This window comes from Lycorma delicatula, chromosome 5 (genome assembly GCF_047948215.1).
Source record: "Lycorma delicatula isolate Av1 chromosome 5, ASM4794821v1, whole genome shotgun sequence".
NCBI classification, from domain to species: Eukaryota; Metazoa; Arthropoda; class Insecta; order Hemiptera; family Fulgoridae; genus Lycorma; species Lycorma delicatula.
Window position 1 is genome coordinate 60,061,773 of NC_134459.1, and position 17,990 is coordinate 60,079,762.

Here is a 17,990-nt window from a genome sequence, read left to right on the forward strand (position 1 = left end):
TATAAAAACATTAATTAATATTAATTAAAATTTTAGTAATAACTATAGCTCTTTGTTAATCTTTGTTCATTTTATTAAAAAAAAGTAATAATAATAGTTCCCATCATTAATTACAATAATATTTAACTGATTATAATTATTCATAATAATATAAAAATAATTATACATAAAGTAAACATTTAATATGTGTGTTTTATATTAAATCTAACACTTTGGGTATATTACTTCAAATAATCTTTCTATGTACAGCTCATTCTCACTTGAAAGTGTAATCTTCCTTAACCAAGAAAAAAACAATTTCTAGGTACAATATTAGCGTAACTAATGACCACCCTATTGTATACAATAAACAATCAAAACAAAACTTTTTAAATTAATTTTTGTGTACATTACGTTTTGGTTCTAGCAGATCAGGATCATGAGAAGCTCTACCTGTATTTGCCCATGTTTGTGCTAAATCTGCTAAATCATTATTCCACACCTGAAATGAAGTTTATATAAATGTTGTAGACGTGTACATATAATATTACATTCTCTTACATTATCAAATTACAAAATATTTCATTAATCCAGAAAGTTTCTTTTCTTTCAACCATGCATAGTTAGTGGATTAGGACCAGTAGCAGCTTTTCTCCATCTAGCCTATCATTACAAACTCACTACACAAAAACAATGATCCAGTAAAGTAAGAAACTTGGTCGATTCTGTCAGCAATTGAATACTGCCACAGTTGCATTAACAACCCAGCACAGTTCATTACTCTCAAGTGTAGAGAGCTCACAGGAGCTATGTAACTTCAAAGCTAATAGCTATATTGCCTCAAGGCTCATGTAGCCATGTTATATGACTGTTGGCTATGAAATAGTTGCATTTCTGAGGGGAAACATGCTCAGTTGAAATACTGTAACTTTGCCATGTTTACCATCAAGAGGAAAATACCCATTGACAAGTAACCAATATTTCTGCTAAAGTTAACTGATTCTATCAATTTTTGATTGACTGTCAACTCCATATATCAACCTTCAGCTTAGCGTAGCTACGTGTACAGTTATACAAAGACTATATACAGAGTAACAAAATTTCAGCTAACCAATAAGGCTGTTAAAATAATAATTATCAACCTGTGTGTATAAGGTATAGTTTGAAAATTGAGAATTTTATAAATACTGTGCAGAAAATAAATAAATCTTTAATTTCTTAATTTTACGTAAAAAGTGAGTTTTTTTAATTGGTAATTAATTTTTAAAAGTAATTTATGCTAAATTTAATAAAAATATTTTAGAAGAAGGTAGCTTCTTTCAAGAAGTATAGTTCACACACTAAAAGGGTGTGATAAAAACCCCAGATTGAGTTTTAAGGTTCAAATCCTAGTAAAGGCAGTTAGTTACATTTATACAGATTTGAATACTAGATCATGGATACCAGTGTTCTTTGGTGGTTGGATTACAATTAACCACACATCTCAGGAATGATCAGTCTGAAACTGTACAAGACTACACTTCATTTGCATTCATACATATCCTCTTAAGTAATACCTTACGGTGGTTCTGGAGGCTAAACAGAAAAAAAATATTGATCATCTTGTAAAATAAGAAATTTTTAAATATATTTTTAGTGAATTAAATATAAATTGCTGAAAGTTATTAAAAAATGAATATTTTAAAAATGATTGTATTATTAACAGTGGAAATTAAAATTTAACCAGATCTGACTGAAGTAGTAGATTTAAAACACATATACCTAATAAGAATGAAATCAGCTGATCTAGGGTCAATTCAACAATCACAATAGCTCATCTAAAATGAACTTGAAAATACTGGAATCAAAGTGTGCTTAAAAGTAGAGAAAAAACTATGAAAAAAATAATAAATGTTATAAATATACATCATCTTTTAAGATTATTTAATAAGTTAATTTTAACCAATTAATTTGATTTTACATTTAGAAAGAATCACTGGATAATTTTTGGAGGAATCAATGAAAACTACTACTTACAGGAAAATTATATTTTATAAATTTGTTTAATACATATGGTTTTAATTTTATAAATTAATAAATATGGTTTGGATGTTTAGTTGACATCATTAAAAGAAAGAGACCGTTGTCTTCCGTTATTCTCCCGTCAGTTATATTAATACATTTTTGTGGTTAATAATAATAATAATTAAACGAATTTATTAAAAAATCTAATATTTTTTTAATTATATGATATTTTATTTTTATATCATGTTTGTTATTAGTGACATATTTATAAAAAAAACATTATTAGTATGAAAGTGATATTCATTGTACACACAAAAATCAACTAGAGACTTACTGTATGGACCAAACGTCGGTAATATCTTTCTGAATGGTCTGAAACGGATTCCGATCCTCACCTTTTATTTATGGCACCAAAGAAACTTGCATGAATAACTATCTAATAAATTTCTCTCTATGCCACTTTTTCGACGAAATTTATTTTTGCTATTCCCCACAACCTTTCAACAGTCTGGTTACGAGCCCAATAATTTGATGTATAAGGTTTTGAGAGCGATTAAAAGTGTTGTGTACATAATTTCAGTTCAAATTTCGCATTCCTTTATGCGATCACTGATCTGAAATAATTACGGAACCCGGAGCAATGAAATTGTCTGTTACTGATAGTAGAGAGTCCACACTTCGGATAGTAACAACGATAAAACACGGGTGTTTCGTGGCAGATCCCTCTGAAAACTCACTGCTCTCGCGGTACTTTGCCGACGATGTAATTTTTCTTTTAACGATCGTAGGTTCATCAATTTCGATAGTCACCTATACTGCCGTTATTGGTAGTGTCTTGAGTACAATTAATAATATATGCTATCATATACGGTTAATATACGATATATATACGGTTTAATAATATACACTATCACTGTGAGACTGGATAAATAAAAGCAAATAAAAATGAACAACAGTTATCAAGTAGGAATATATTTCTGAAGTGGATAAATAGGTCATGTCAGTAGGCGCATCATCAAATGTCAAGTCACTCTGTTACAGAAATACAATAATGTAAAAGTATTGATTTTCAGTAGTTTAGCACTAAAACTCATTAATTCATCGATAACTGGCGGGAGGACACATGGTCAGAAACAGTGTGGTTTTCTTCTTTTTTAATAATAAAGATAACTTTTTTTTTTTTAATTTCTACTTCTTGAACGGAACGCAAGTATTGCGGGAGAATTATGTATCGCCCTACTAATCGCAGAACCTGGACAAAAATCCCTTCCTGCTGTATCTTTCTTTTAATGGACGAGTAGAACTACCGGTACTAAGTCGACACAGAAAACTACTAACATTCAGCAAACATTTGGGACGGTACTAGGCCGACTGAAAACATTGTCAGTTTAATATAGACGATATTTATAACCAAAACTACATACGATGCTATTTAGTTAAAACTAGTTCAGTACCCCAATTAATATTATTATTTTAAGGTACTTTAATAATTATTTTTTCTACTCACTTTATTGTTGAAGCTCGCAAATTCCGAAGTTGCTGTCGTCGGTAGTTTTTTAAAGAGCTAGTGTCCAATTCTGTATTCACATTTGTCACAAAATTGTCGATGTGCACATCATATAAATGTTCATCTTCAATGTATTTTTTTTTTTTAAATATTGACAACATGCTCGCAGACATTGCTCCACTCAGCTTCAGACACTATGAAATTCCTTTTCAGCTAACTTAAGAACATCCGACATGTTAAAAGTTGTATTTCGTTTAGCTACTTGCCTTTTCACTTCACTCCAAATCATTTCAATGACATTTAAGTCAGGATGATAAAATGGAAAACCGTAGAACTGTGTGACCATAATTTTCGAAAATGTCATCTATTAGAAATTTCTTTTGATTATCTTTGTGTAATCTTATGTCATATAATTCAGTCTTCGTCATAGCAGGAGAACAATTAATTTGTTATTCGGCTAACCAATTTATCATATCACTTTTTAAAGAGTTAGAATTTTGCAGAATGTTGTGTTACGATGCGTTTTCTAGTATAATAACCGACCGAGGTGGCAAGTTGGGATACACTTCTTCTCCCATTTTCATTTCGTGTAATTTTTGGAATCCATCGATTTATGATAATCTCCTTTCTTATTTGACTCGCATATAAGTAAAGCGTTGTTAATGAATCGTTTATTCAACCGGCATGAACAATTATTAATAGTGAGCCCTTGGATTCTGGTGTTTTCAGTCCCTCATGAAGGTTTGTTGAGTCTACCCACGATTCTGGTGTCGCATGATTACTGTGAATGTAGGTTTCACCTGTGCATACAATCGATCTAACTTTTTTGTGAAACAGGGAAATTTGTCGTACATAAATTTTATTTATTAAGCGCCTCAAAGCATCCGTGTCAAACAAATCTAAATTGCACAATACTGGGGCAATTTACACGTTTTCTTGACGAAACGAACATAATTCTTTGGACCGTTCATTTTGTACTTTTATCGCTTGAACAACCGTATTCAGCACTTCAGTTTTCCTCACTATTCCGGTTCCGGCATTGTTTTGTAAAAAGAAATTGTAAACATTGAATTTCCCTCGCCTTACTATGAACTACTGTACCTTTTACTCCTAACTTGGACATTTTAAAAGAAAATACTGTATTGAAATATTAAAAATTTAAATGATTGAATTTATGACAAAGTCTGGAATGAAAAAACACAACAAACAGTAAAAATAAATCACTAATAGCTATTCATTCACTTCATAAAGTAATAAAAATATTTATTGCGGAATAACACCGCAATAAATATTTCTATAATAACGACTTCTAGAACACAATTACAAGCGATGTATAACATGACTCTTCACAGTGTAATGATTAGAGTAGATTAAAAATAAATAAATAAAATTGTTAGAATTGCGTGTTGTATTTACAATTCACAAATAGCACATTAGTCATGCATGATTCTATTATTATTACTTGCTATACAACAGGAAGTAGGTCAAGATAACAACACCAATATATAATTTAGAATAAAACTCAACATTACATACGCTACAAGTTTACGAAACCTGTTTTTTATATATTACCCGTACCACAAAAGACTTATTGAAAATGAGAATGTTTTTAGTTTGCTTGTAACAGAAGCCAATGCATGCAAAATGCTAGTACATAGGCTTTTAGTCCGTGCGCCAACATATGTACCGATACACCTAATTATTTATGTAGTTGAGGTTATATTTATTTTGTTTTATTTATGGACGAAGTTATTTGCTGTGTTCGTATCCTTTCTACTGGGACTTCTTTTGTAACCACATTGAAAAAATATATGTGCTACTGAACCAGTAAATATAACTCGTGTATGGATGGTTCAAATGATCTTCAAAAGTTTCCAGTATTTAATCCATCTATGTTGATTCAGGGCCAAAAGCAGTTGCGCCCTTTATTTGTACAGAGAGTACCTGTACTTTCTTATATTTCTGGATTGACATCTTATATTTCTGGTATAGTTGGCGAAACTAAAATGAAATATGTTTAAATTTTAAACGTAAGGATATGTTTAGACAACAAATAATGTCTTCTAAATTGTATTAATTTACGATTTAGTAACAGGTTATGTTAGATATGTTGCTAGAACCCGTTAACAGAATGCTGGCCAGAAGCTTCCAGCAGCTACTAACAATAAAATATAATATTATATAAGTGATAAATCCCAAGCTGGGATTCCAAACTGTCTACTTCCGAGACGGTATTACTCATAATAATCTTCACCATTTCAACACACTGAAACCTATTAATTAATCTAACAATAAATAATAGTTAGTGATTATCTTTTTTAATTGTAAGATCTACAGTAATTCCCTTTATAAGCAATGATAAAGAAGCTTGAATATTCTAATAAAAACTGGGCGGAATTTGGTCTCTTCTAGCTTCATAAATATGAAGATCAAATTCCTGCAACATCATAACATCAGCTCCATAACTCAGTGAATGATAAAGGAAACAAATAAGATGGGTTCCCTGAATTGCAATCCATTAGCTGCACCAGTGACTTAGATAAGTGGAAGATTTTGTTAAGAGGTAGTAACATAAAAGGCAGTTTTTGCTGCAGATTGTTGATTACATCCTTAACTGATTCTGGTCAGTGTGTTGTACATTTTAAGTATGCTACTGTACAATATTAGCTTACTCCTCCTTGCTAAGGATGTGAGATCAGTCTCAAAGCTATTACAGAGCATGTCAGCAAAGTCAAGCAACCAAGGTTAAGATGTTGAGATTGGTTTGCATGAATTTTTAATGACACTATAAGCACATGAAAAAAACTGGCAGTTGGAGTATAAGTACTACAATATTCACTGTCAGTAGCTGTAATATTGTTATTTCACATAACTGAAGCAGATGTTGCTAAATAAACAGTGTGAGGTTCATAATCACTGTGCAACAGAATTGAGATTGCATTAAGTCAGTTACTTATATGTTTTAAAATAACAAAAAAGCTTTTCATAATAACAGCCCATCCAATTCTGGACATTGAAAAGATTACGCTATTTGTAATCTAATTTTTACGTTTTGCCTTGTAACACGAATTACAAAACACTTTTACAATTGACCATCTTAAAATTCACCACAGCATTTATAGTTTTCCTCCAGAAATTGCAGCCACCTAAGACCAGGTTTAGGATTTCTGAAGTAAGTCTTTGCCTCTATTTGAATTTGTGTAGCGTGTGGGAAAATATTTTGGGATTTTTCATTACTGTAGGAGGAAATATTTTACATGTGTGTGGATCTACAGCCACCAAAAACAAATAAATAAATCAAATACTAACAGCTTAATAAAATACATTGATAAAGCTAATGCTTACCATTTTTCTCATATTTTTTGCTGGTGGTTGATCAGTACCTATTCCAAAAACAATTTCTGCTCGAAATTTGTTATGCTCATCTAAAATTATCTGTATATCATTATCATATAAACCAGACTCTAAAAAAAGAAATTTATTAATATTTACTAGATGATATTTATTTCATTTTTTTTTTTTTTTAATTTGTACTCGCATTTTAAAACTTTAAAGTTCTGATTTCCAAACTTTTGCCAACTATTGTCCCTTTAAAAGTAAGTATTTCATCAGTATTCCCTTCAATAATTAAACAGAAGTAAAATAAAAGAATTATTATTATTAAGTTATTTATCCAAGTTTTATTTTTAACAAGAAACAGTCACAAAAATTGTTAATAAATAATTTTGCAATTTGCAGCAAAACATTATTATTTTTGTCTTCAGTCATTTGACTAATATGATGCAGATCTCCAAGATTACCTATCTAGTGCCAATCGTTTCATTTCGGTATACCCCCTACATTCTAAATCTCTAACAATTTGTTTAACATATTCCAAACATCACCTACCTGCACAATTTTTCCCATCTACCTGTCCCTCTAATATCATAGCGATTATTCCAGGATGCCTTAATATGTGGTCTATAAGTCTGTGTCCTCTTTTAACTATATTTTTCCAAATACTTATTTCTTCATCAATTTGCTGCCGCAACACCTCTTCATTGGTCACTTTATCCAACCATTTGATTTTTAACATTCTCCTATAGTGCCACATTTCAGAAGCTTCTAATCTTTTCTTCTCAGGTACTCCAATCGTTCAAGTTTCACTTCCATATAAAGCTACCCTCCAAACATATATTTTCAAAAATCTTTTCCTGACATTTAAATTAATTTTTGATGTAAGAAAATTATATTTCTAACTGAAAGCTTGTTTCGCTTATGCTATTCGGCATTTTATATCGCTCCTGCTTCGTCCATCTATTGTAATTTTACTTCCCAAATAACAGAATTCTTCTACCTCCGTAATCGTTTCTCTTCCTATCTTTATATTCAGTGGTCCATCTACATTATTTCTACTACATTTCATTACTTTTGTTTTGTTCTTGTTTATTTTCATGCGATAGTTCTTGCGTAGAACTTCATCTATGCCGTTCATTGTTTCTTCTAAATTCTGTTTACTCTCGGGTAGAATTACTATATCATCAGCAAATCCTAGCATCTTTATCTTTTCACCTTGCACTGTTACTCCGGGTCTAAATTGTTCTTTAACATCATTAACTGCTAATTCTATGTAAAGATTAAAAAGTAACGGGAATAGGGAACATCCTTGTTGGACTCCCTTTTTTATTACGGCTACTATCTTATATTCTTTGATTATTACTATTGCAGTTTGGTTTCTGTAAATGTTAGCAATTGCTCTTCTATCTCTATATTTGAAGCCTAAGTTTTTTTAAAATGCTGAACATTTTATTACAGTCTACATATCAAATGCCTTTTCTAAGTCTATAAACAATATGTATGTTGGTTTGTTTTTCTTTAATTTTCTTTAATAAAAGTAACTGCCTTCACTAGGACTTAGAACTCTCGACTTTGAAATCAGCTGATTTGCGAAGGTGCATTCACCACTAGGCCGACCCAATAGGTTTAGTTTGTATAATCTGTCTTTCTTTCTTTCTTTTTTCCTGTTTAGCTTCCGGTAACTACTGTTTAGATAATTCTTCAGAGAATGAATGAGGATGATATGTATGAGTGTAAATGAAGTGTAGTCTTTTGTACATTCTCAGTTTGACCATTCCTGAGATGTGTGGTTAATTGTAACCCAACCACCAAAGAACACCGGTATCCATGATCTAGTATTCAAATCCGTGTAAAAATAACTGGCTTTACTAGGACTTGAACACTGGAACTCTCGACTTCCAAATCAGTTGTATAATCTATCTATCGCTTCCTCATCTGCACTGCTCAATAATTCTGTAGTTATCCTGTCTATCCCAGAAGCCTTTCTGCCATTCAAATCTTTAAATGCTCTATTAAATTCAGATCTCAGTACTGTATCTCCTTTTCATCCTCTTCGACTTCTCCTTTTCTAATAGACAAGTTTTCTGTACCTTAAAATATGTTTTTCCTAATATGCCCAGCATAATAGGGCTTATGTTAATTACATTTATTATGTTCATTAATGATGCTGAAAATGTTTTAAAGTTTCTATTATTCCTGTATAGAATGTTTTTTTCTTGACATACATTCTTTAAAAATATTATAATTACATTTTTAGTATTCATTATTACTTTTTTTTTTTATTTGTTGCCAGTTTTTAAAGGCAATTCTGTATTACATTATAACCATTTTCATTTGATACAGATATTAACTAAATACTTCTGTTAATTTTATACTCTGCTCAATATAGTTAGAGCCCTATTAATCATACCATAAAAGTTACTATTTCTTAGCAATTCAGAAGTTCTTTTTTTTTGGGACGGAGGTGGAAATGCATTTATGCATGAAGTGTCGGACTCCTGCTGGTGGTCTAATCCAACTGCCATCAACAGACTATTGACTAAAACCACCCTCTTTTGGAGTAACTCTACACAAACTGGGATCACCCTGATGCATAACTTCAAGATGTGTAGGCCCCTTATGAGCTCTCACTCATACCAACAACACGTCTTGAATGCTCCAGACCAACATAATACACTTATAACCTGTCATGAGACATAATGAAGGCAAAAATCATGACACAACAACTAGCCAGCAACGCGTGCAATGATCTTACCATTAACCTGGATGGAAAGGCGAACACAATGTGAAAATATGCCAACAAGGCAAAAACTATTCTTACAAGAATTCAGAAGTACTGATTTATTATTAATTATTCTAACTGATGATATTAGTTTTTTATACACACCAAATTTTTAAAAGTGAAAAACATTACTTATTTCTATTTCTAAAGTGTGTATAATATTTTTATGAAAACTATTTAATTTTTAAGCGATTTTTGTATCATATATTACCAAAATATCATCGACATACCTAATTCATCAATTTATTTTTTGGTATTTGTAATAATTGTATCTAATTATATCTTCCATTTGGTCATACTATTTAAAGGTGAGCATATGTAAACATATTTAAGTAAAATAAAATATATATTTATCAGTATTAAGAGATCAATAACAACAAATTTAAATTCCTTACTCTTGATAGAATATAAATTCATTAAAAAAAATATAATTAATGCACAATTAAAATCCAAAAGCAATGATTAGGTTAGGGAAAATAATACATTTATTAATATAAAATTTTATGAATTTAAATCATTCACATTTATATTTAAAAATATATATTCATTCAAATGATCAAAACTATTGTTTCATTATCTATGAACACTTTGTTATCATTCAATCTATGCAGCAGAATAATACAATTTGTATGGTGACACATGATTGATGTACACTTTACAATTTTAACGATTCAAATTTTTTTAAATTGAATTTTACAAACAATGTTCTGATGAAAAAAGTATCTCTAAGAATAACAAAAAAGCTGACAACACAGTTGTAGGACTTTCCTGTCACACAGCTAAGCTGCTTTCTAGGAAAGTCCAACAATTGTGAGTTGTTTCTGATGCAGCTTACACATACAACTTAATTTAAAATATTGATCATTTTATTTAAATATATTTTTTCGTTTAGTTAATTCAACGTTTTTAACTAAACCGTGTGTGCATACCATATTTAATTTGCGCAATACTAGTGGTGACACTCAGCACTAACTAAACTAATGTAATTTCACAACTTAGAACAAATTTTGCTTGTATGGTAGTGTAGCCATGAGGCTTAACACACCAGATACCAAGTTTATCAAGTGATCGAGTTCGAGACCCAGATAGACAGAATTATTTTTTTACACTTTAAATATTATTAATTTATTTAATTCTATTGCTCACCTATGGTGTCACAACATAGCAGTATTTTAGAGCATTTTTTGGGGGCCGGGGTACAATTTTGAAAAATTTTTTTGCAAATATTGTTATTTTTTAATTGTTAACAGATGTGCTTTGAAAAAATATATTTTGCTTAATATTAATTAGGCAAAATCTCGAAAGTGAGAGGTGCCTATAGGCAAGGTCACCCTCACCCCCTTGATCTTTAATGGCATCAATGCTCCATATATAGAAGTAATCTGACCAAGTTTGGCCAAAATTGATCCAGTAGTTCTGGAGATATAAGATGATTTAGAGGCCAACACTAAACACTCATGCGTACATATGAACAGTGACATTCTGAAAATTTCTATTCGGTTTTTTGGATTCCTTTGTGTAAACCCTTAAGATCTGGTGAAAATATCATATGCCTAAATTGCACTGATTACAATTCTTTTTCTTCTAGAGATATGGCACTCTTTAGACGGGAAAGTAACAAAAGTGGTAAATAAAAAAACAATTATTTTTAATAAATAACTGCACATGAGTATATGTAAATATTGACCGGTGGTAGGGTGAATGTTGGATATTGAAATATAAGTGTGGATTACCTTTTTTTAAGAAACAGAAATGAACAGTTTTTTTGATTGAAATCTAACATGTATCTTGAATATATATTTTTGTATTATATGAAATATATTTTGTCTGAAAAAGTAAGCTAATTATAAAGCTGTTGGACGATCAGTGGTATAAATATTTGAATTACAAACAGCTCTAATGCAAGTGGAACAAGTGCTCTCTTATCTAGCACTTTTGTTTAGTTTTATAACTCCCATGAGCTATGTAATTCCCCTTTGGGAATTACTATAAATTAAATTAAAAATTTTAGCTTTCTGCAAGGATATCAATTTAGTTTAAAATTAGACTAGGTCTATCAGTTTTGTTTATTCCTGCTATACATCATTATTTTTTACATTGCTAAATCATAAAGTGACCATTCTTTTTTATAAAAGAGAAAAAGAAATGTCAATAAATACTGCAAATAAAATTTTGTTTTTTTGTTATTTGTTTTCCATGCTGAAATTGAGATTTAAAAAAGTACTAAAAATAGAAAATATTCTTAAAACATAATAGCATTGAAGTATTACGTATTTTATACTAATTTTTTTTTTTTTATTCTACAAGTCATCTTGTGCAAACAAAAAAGTATACTACCTTAAAGAGGCTTTGTCACAGAAATCTGTAAATTTTTTATCATCTTAGCATTCCTTTCAAAGCTGTGTTTGTCTAAACTTTGTTTATAAATGACATATTTTTCAAGTATGCCCTGGTTTTCAGGTACTGTGTAAATTTTGTATGTTGCGGTTAATATCTTTATAACTGTGCGCTTTGCAAAAATTGATTTTATTGATGTGTGTATAATTTACATTTGTAGGAAAATATAAAGGCACATCCAGTCTTTTTAATGTGTTTAGTGTAATTTAATTTGTTTACTCATGGGTAGCTATGTTTGTTATTATGTGTTTTGTTAGTTTACTTCACGAACTTGAATATTTTGTTTTATATGAAAGTGACACACAATTTTCTTTTTTGAAAATGCATATAATTTTGTCTGATCATTAGTTAGTGTATTTAGTGTTATGTGTTTTTTGATCGTTAGATGTATTTTTTATTTCTTCAGTATGTATATAACACACCTATAGGTGTAAATTAAATAGACACTGGTCAAGTGTTTTATTTATACTGGCTTCTTCAGTGTAGTCAGATGACAAAGATCTGTTTTAATAAACAGATCTTTGCTTACGTTTTATATCTTTGAGGTATAACATGTGTACGAAGTCATCACAGGCTCATCATTTTTTGGGACGATTATATGTGTTGTAGGAAAACAAGGATATTTTGGTTTTTGTTTTAAAAGTGTGTCTGTTATCTAATTTTGAAAGATAAATGAAGGAATTAAGAGGTTTGTTGTGGGAGTAATGTAAACTGGGTGTAATTAGTTGAACAAGAAATGCAAGACATTGTCTTACCTTTCCTCTATATAGTAGTTAAATAATATAGCATAACTAAAACATTATAATAAAAATGTCTGATTATACTTGCCTATTAGTGTGTAAAACATGGCATCATCATTTACACAAATTGTAAAAGAAAACAGTATTGACAAACAAAAGAGCAGTACCAGATACATATTTCCTGATGACAAAGACTGACTACGTACTAATTATGAAAAAAATAAAAGATTTTGCAATGATACTAATTAGCAATGTTGCCAGTAATCAGTTCTGTTATTCTGCTGCTTTTAAATACGTTACTTTTATTCTTGCAGTTTTATAGCAAATACAAATTAATTAAAATTATGCATATGCACAAACTGTAACTATATTAATTAATTTTTTTAAAATTATTCTAAAGATGTTAAATAACTTACTTTTATTTCAAAATGGCTTATGAATATGAAAGCACATAATGCACTCAAATTAAAAAAAAAATATAATAAGCAAAGAAAACAATATGTTTACTGAAGAAATAAACTAAACGTGTTCAAGAATAATATCGATTTCTTATGTTTTTCCATTTTCTTTTAAATTTTCAATTATGAAATAATCAGGATCCTAATCTCACCCAACCCCACCCCAATTTCTAAATCAAGTTTCTTCAAGGCCTCTAGATCAGATTGTTATTTCTTATTTTCTCCAACCAAAATTTATTTCTCTCTTTATCATCCTTAGGATGACTTGTAGCACTAGATCATTTTGGCCAAACATATTTACTTATACATTCTTCTCAGAAGATCTTATGAATATGTTAATAATAATTGACCAAAATTAAAAATTATTATTTATTTTTCTGTTATTTATTTAATAAAATAAGAATTTTAGAAGTTTTAAGTTCTGGAGAAAAGAGAGATTTATGACAAAGTTAGATAATAAAAACTATGTTATTTGCACCTGGGCACCTGTTGCCCTTAAAAACGAACTCAAGGCATACTATCCCCCCAGAACCCATATAAACTTGTACTGGGAGCTTCCCTTAGTTGTGGTGTCCCATTCCAGTTGTCATGCTTCCATCGTGAGGCTCTGCAGGCGGGAGAGGGGCAACTGAATGAAATTTAGATCTGGTGCATTGTGATCACCGTTCCACTCCGGTACTGGCCCGGCCAAAAACCGCATCCCAAATACCATGGCCTCTTTGAAATCTCCACATGGCTGCCTGAACTTTCACCACTAAATCGATTGGGAGAGCCTTTCCCAATACAGTGGTAACCTCGTAGGTGGTTGTTTTAAAAACACCAGTGCATACAGTTAAGGCTCTGTACTGGGCACTCCTTAAATTTTGAAAAAGTGGTCTATTCATATACAACCTATGTGCCAAAACGGGGTGCCACATAAGAGATCATGTTTTCGAAAAAACCTCGGTACACCATGTACATTTGACAGCCAGGCAACCCATAGTTCTTCCGATCAATCCTCCTAAGTTTGTGCATCACTGAGACGGCTTCCGCCACTCCTTGCCTAATGTGGTTGCTAAACAGCAACTTCTCATCAAACAAAACAACTAGGTACTTATGAACTCACACTTGGCTTACACAGCCTTTATACTTAATGTGGGGGTTTCAACTGCACGATAATTTGTCTGCACCCTTGAGAAGCATAAACTTTCTCTTGGGCATAGAAATTTTTAAATTTTGAATGTCCATCCAGCCCTCCGCAGTTGACAAGGCCACTTGTGCTCGATCTTACAGCTGCGGTCATGAATTACCATGAACTAAAAGGAAACAGTCATCGGCGAAAGCCTGGGCCGTGATCCCTTCTGGGAATGTCAATTCCACAAACCCATCAAATACCAGGTTCCATAGCAGGGGTCTGAGAACGGAACCCTTTAGGCTTCCCCTGGTGATGGATTTTTCCACAGCTAGGTGCACATCTTTAAACAGAGCCGTACAATTAAACAAATAGTCACGTACTACAGCCTGCAGGGCTACAGGAACATTGCGGCACTCAAATGCATAGAGGATAGAACTCCAACACAAGGAAGGAAATGCTGCCTCTATATCTACAAAAATTGCCAAAATATATTTACGGTCGGTGCTTTCCACCTCGAGAAGAGCATTTAAGATGCAATCATCAGTGCCAACTCCTTTCGTAAAGCCATACTGGCCTCGATTTAGAAAACAGTTCACCTCATTGCTTTCCCAGAGCTGTTCCACAACCAGCCTTTCAGGGAAATTGCCGATTGCTGGCAAGAGGGTGATGGGCTGACAACTGCTGACCTCATAACTGAAGTAAGCATGAAGCTGTGTTCTTCATTTATCTTTGTTCATTATCTGTGTTATTCAATAACTGTTATATGGGAGGGAAACCTGGTAGGAAAGCAGATAAGAGTATGTAAAACAAATAATTGATGTTTATGATGTGGGAAGTTGGGCGACATTAAAAAACCAGCAGAAAATAAAAGAAATAAGGAAATACATCAAACCTAAAAAAATTATTTTGAGAATACACTGCCACCTAATTACAGTCTGCAAACTGATTTTACTAACAACAGCAGAACAGATATTAGCCATCAGTATTCATCAGACAGTTTAACAGTACTGTATTTTAAAAAAAATTATAGTTAATAATCAACTCTTTTAACTCACTGGGTTAGTCTAGTGGTAAAAGTTGCTGCTGTAAATCAGCTGATTTTCAAAGTCAAAGATTTGAGGTTCAAATCCAAGTAAAATTATTTTTATACAGATTTGAATTCTAGACAATAGATACAGCGTACTTTGGTGGTTAGGGTTTAATTTACCACTCACCTCAGGAATGGTCAACCTGGGTCTGATACAAAACCTACACTTGAATTCATTTACACGTCATCCTTATCTCATTGGCTATGGGGTTGCTTACTGTTCACTAGTTTAACAGATTGCAACACACATATTAAGAATAAAAAATAAAATAAAATAATCATGTTTTTATAATTAAACTATGGCAACTGTTAACTGTTGCTTTTCAAATAAATTATGTCGGTAAATATTTTCTCCATTTAGTGTAAAAATAAAAGAAAATTATCTATTATTAAGTCAGTCAAATATAAATGTAACTTTTATTTTAATATTTATTAATCGAGAATAAAAATACAAAACATATTTATTGATTTTCTGTCTCAAAAGTTCTACAAATTTTTCCTAATGTGGTGGAGCTTATTGATTCGTTCTTCAAAAAAGGTTTTAGGACATGTCAATTGCACAGAACTCCTCAACTTCCTTTTCTCTCTTGATTCTGTCCTCCCAGTGCCTCCTTCAATGCCCCAAACACAAAGAAAATTGCAGGGGCATAAATCTGAACTATTCAGATATATGTTTGAAGGTGTTCCAGTAAATCTGTCCATTTAATTCTGAGTACAGCTGTGCGAGGTCAGGGGTTATCATAAAGGAGTACTACTTCTCTGATTGGCTGACGGGGCCTTTTGTTCCTGTAGACAGCTTTCATTTGGTCAAAGAGCTGACAATAGTTTGCATCAATCACAATACGATGTACATGTTGAAAGTCGATGAACAATATATCTTTTCACTCCCAAAATATAGTTGGAAGGACTTTTCCAGCTGACAGAGAATCTTGCATTTTCAGAGCAAGACAATCCACTCCATAATTGCAGATTTCAGCTTTGTAGTGTAGTGATGGGGACATGTCTCACACATGTGACTATTCCAAAAAGTTATTTCCCTCTTGTCAAAATCGCTTCAGTATCCTTTGACAATAATTTCTTTCCAGGGCTGTTTCTGAATTTGGTTCAAGTTTTGAAATTCATCTCGCACACACTTTGCAGTAATGGGATACACATTTTCATGACTGATATCCATTTCAGAAGGAATGTAATCAACAGGTACCAATTGTTGTGCAATTTATGATGGAATCGTTTGCCTTCACACTACACTATTTATCAGAAAGATGCAAATGCCAAGTCGGGTGTACCTTTTGCACATCTCCACCATTAATATCCCTCCACAACAGCCCATTTCATGTTTGTATGTGAGCTGTGACGACAATAGTTTGGTTTATATTGATTCATGCCATATTCTGATCATAAATGTAAAAACAAATTCAGGTCTCAAAGTTGCTTAAATATATTTATTATGAGAAGGACTTCAATGTTTGATATAAATTTGTAAAATTATTTTAATTCTATATATTTTTTAAAAATATATTTATGTAGTTTATAAAAACTTCAATTTAAATCTGCTTTGTTACGTTTGTTCTTTATGTTGATTGACATGTTTCAGGAAGAAGTTGCCATCATCAGATGGAAATATATATCTGTTATTATACTAGAATGCATCAATGAATGTTTTGTGCCAAATTACCACAGAATAATTTTAAAAAAATTACATTTACACCTACCTTAAATGGACACAGAAAACTATTACGAGATACAGACTCCAAATAGTCGAAATGAAATTAACAGAAACATTGTGAGATAATGTTAAGGAAGGCTATGAAATAAAATGATAAGAGTTCAACAACTGTTAGTAATGGATAATCTGATTGACAAAATAAAGGGCAAAACTGTGAAGTGTTTTCTAAATGTCACAGGATAGTAATGAAAGGCATTCTACTTTTTCTCCTGTTAAAAATTCAATTACTGCATATTTTTTTATACATGTTGACATAGTAGTTGTACTCGATTCTATAATAATGGTAACTGACAGAAAAAGAAAGTGCATGTGTCATGTTAACAGTAGGAGAATGAAACTACAAGGTGGTGGCACCAGTCATTTAAGTTTTTCTCATGTTACGTTCCAGTGTGCATTACATTTCAGCCACTCCTTGTGTATATATATATATATATATGTTATAGCTATACATTAATTGAATGATATATTTAAGGTTATTCTTTTTTAATACAATAAAATTTTACTGTCAACAAATTTAAGACAAAAAATCTGAAATCTAATTTTAACTTAAGTACTATTTACTCAAAAATCAAAATTTATAAGACTGACAAAACATCCAACAAACAAATGAGCAGCTACCAAGTCACACCCCATCAAGGACAGACTCTTTCTTAGCATGTAATTACTCTGATCCCAGCTCTCCAGACACATTTACATCTGCAGAACCTAAAATGTTGAGAAATCAAAAGTGTCGAAAGGGGGATATAAAGGTCTTCTAACCACTGAGGAACAACACCATGAGACAAACATGTTCACCTAGAGAATAACATGGCTTTTACACCAAGTAGCAGCTTCCTATTCGGCTCATATCAAGTGGGTTT

General features: G+C 31.5%; 1 protein-coding gene across 1 annotated transcript in view; it reads right to left on the reverse strand.

The window, feature by feature from the left end:
- LOC142325001 (venom allergen 5.01-like) overlaps positions 1 to 13,049 on the reverse strand; it is a 31,547-nt gene extending 18,498 nt beyond the window's left edge. The window contains exons 1-3 of the mRNA XM_075366234.1: positions 12,834 to 13,049; positions 6,836 to 6,954; positions 394 to 481 (exon numbers count right to left, since the gene is read on the reverse strand). Of these exons, the coding sequence (XP_075222349.1) occupies positions 394 to 481; positions 6,836 to 6,954; positions 12,834 to 12,921 (295 nt within the window). The 5' untranslated portion in view covers positions 12,922 to 13,049. The remainder of the gene's footprint in view (positions 1 to 393; positions 482 to 6,835; positions 6,955 to 12,833) is intronic.
- Between the last annotated feature and the right edge of the window lie 4,941 nt (positions 13,050 to 17,990).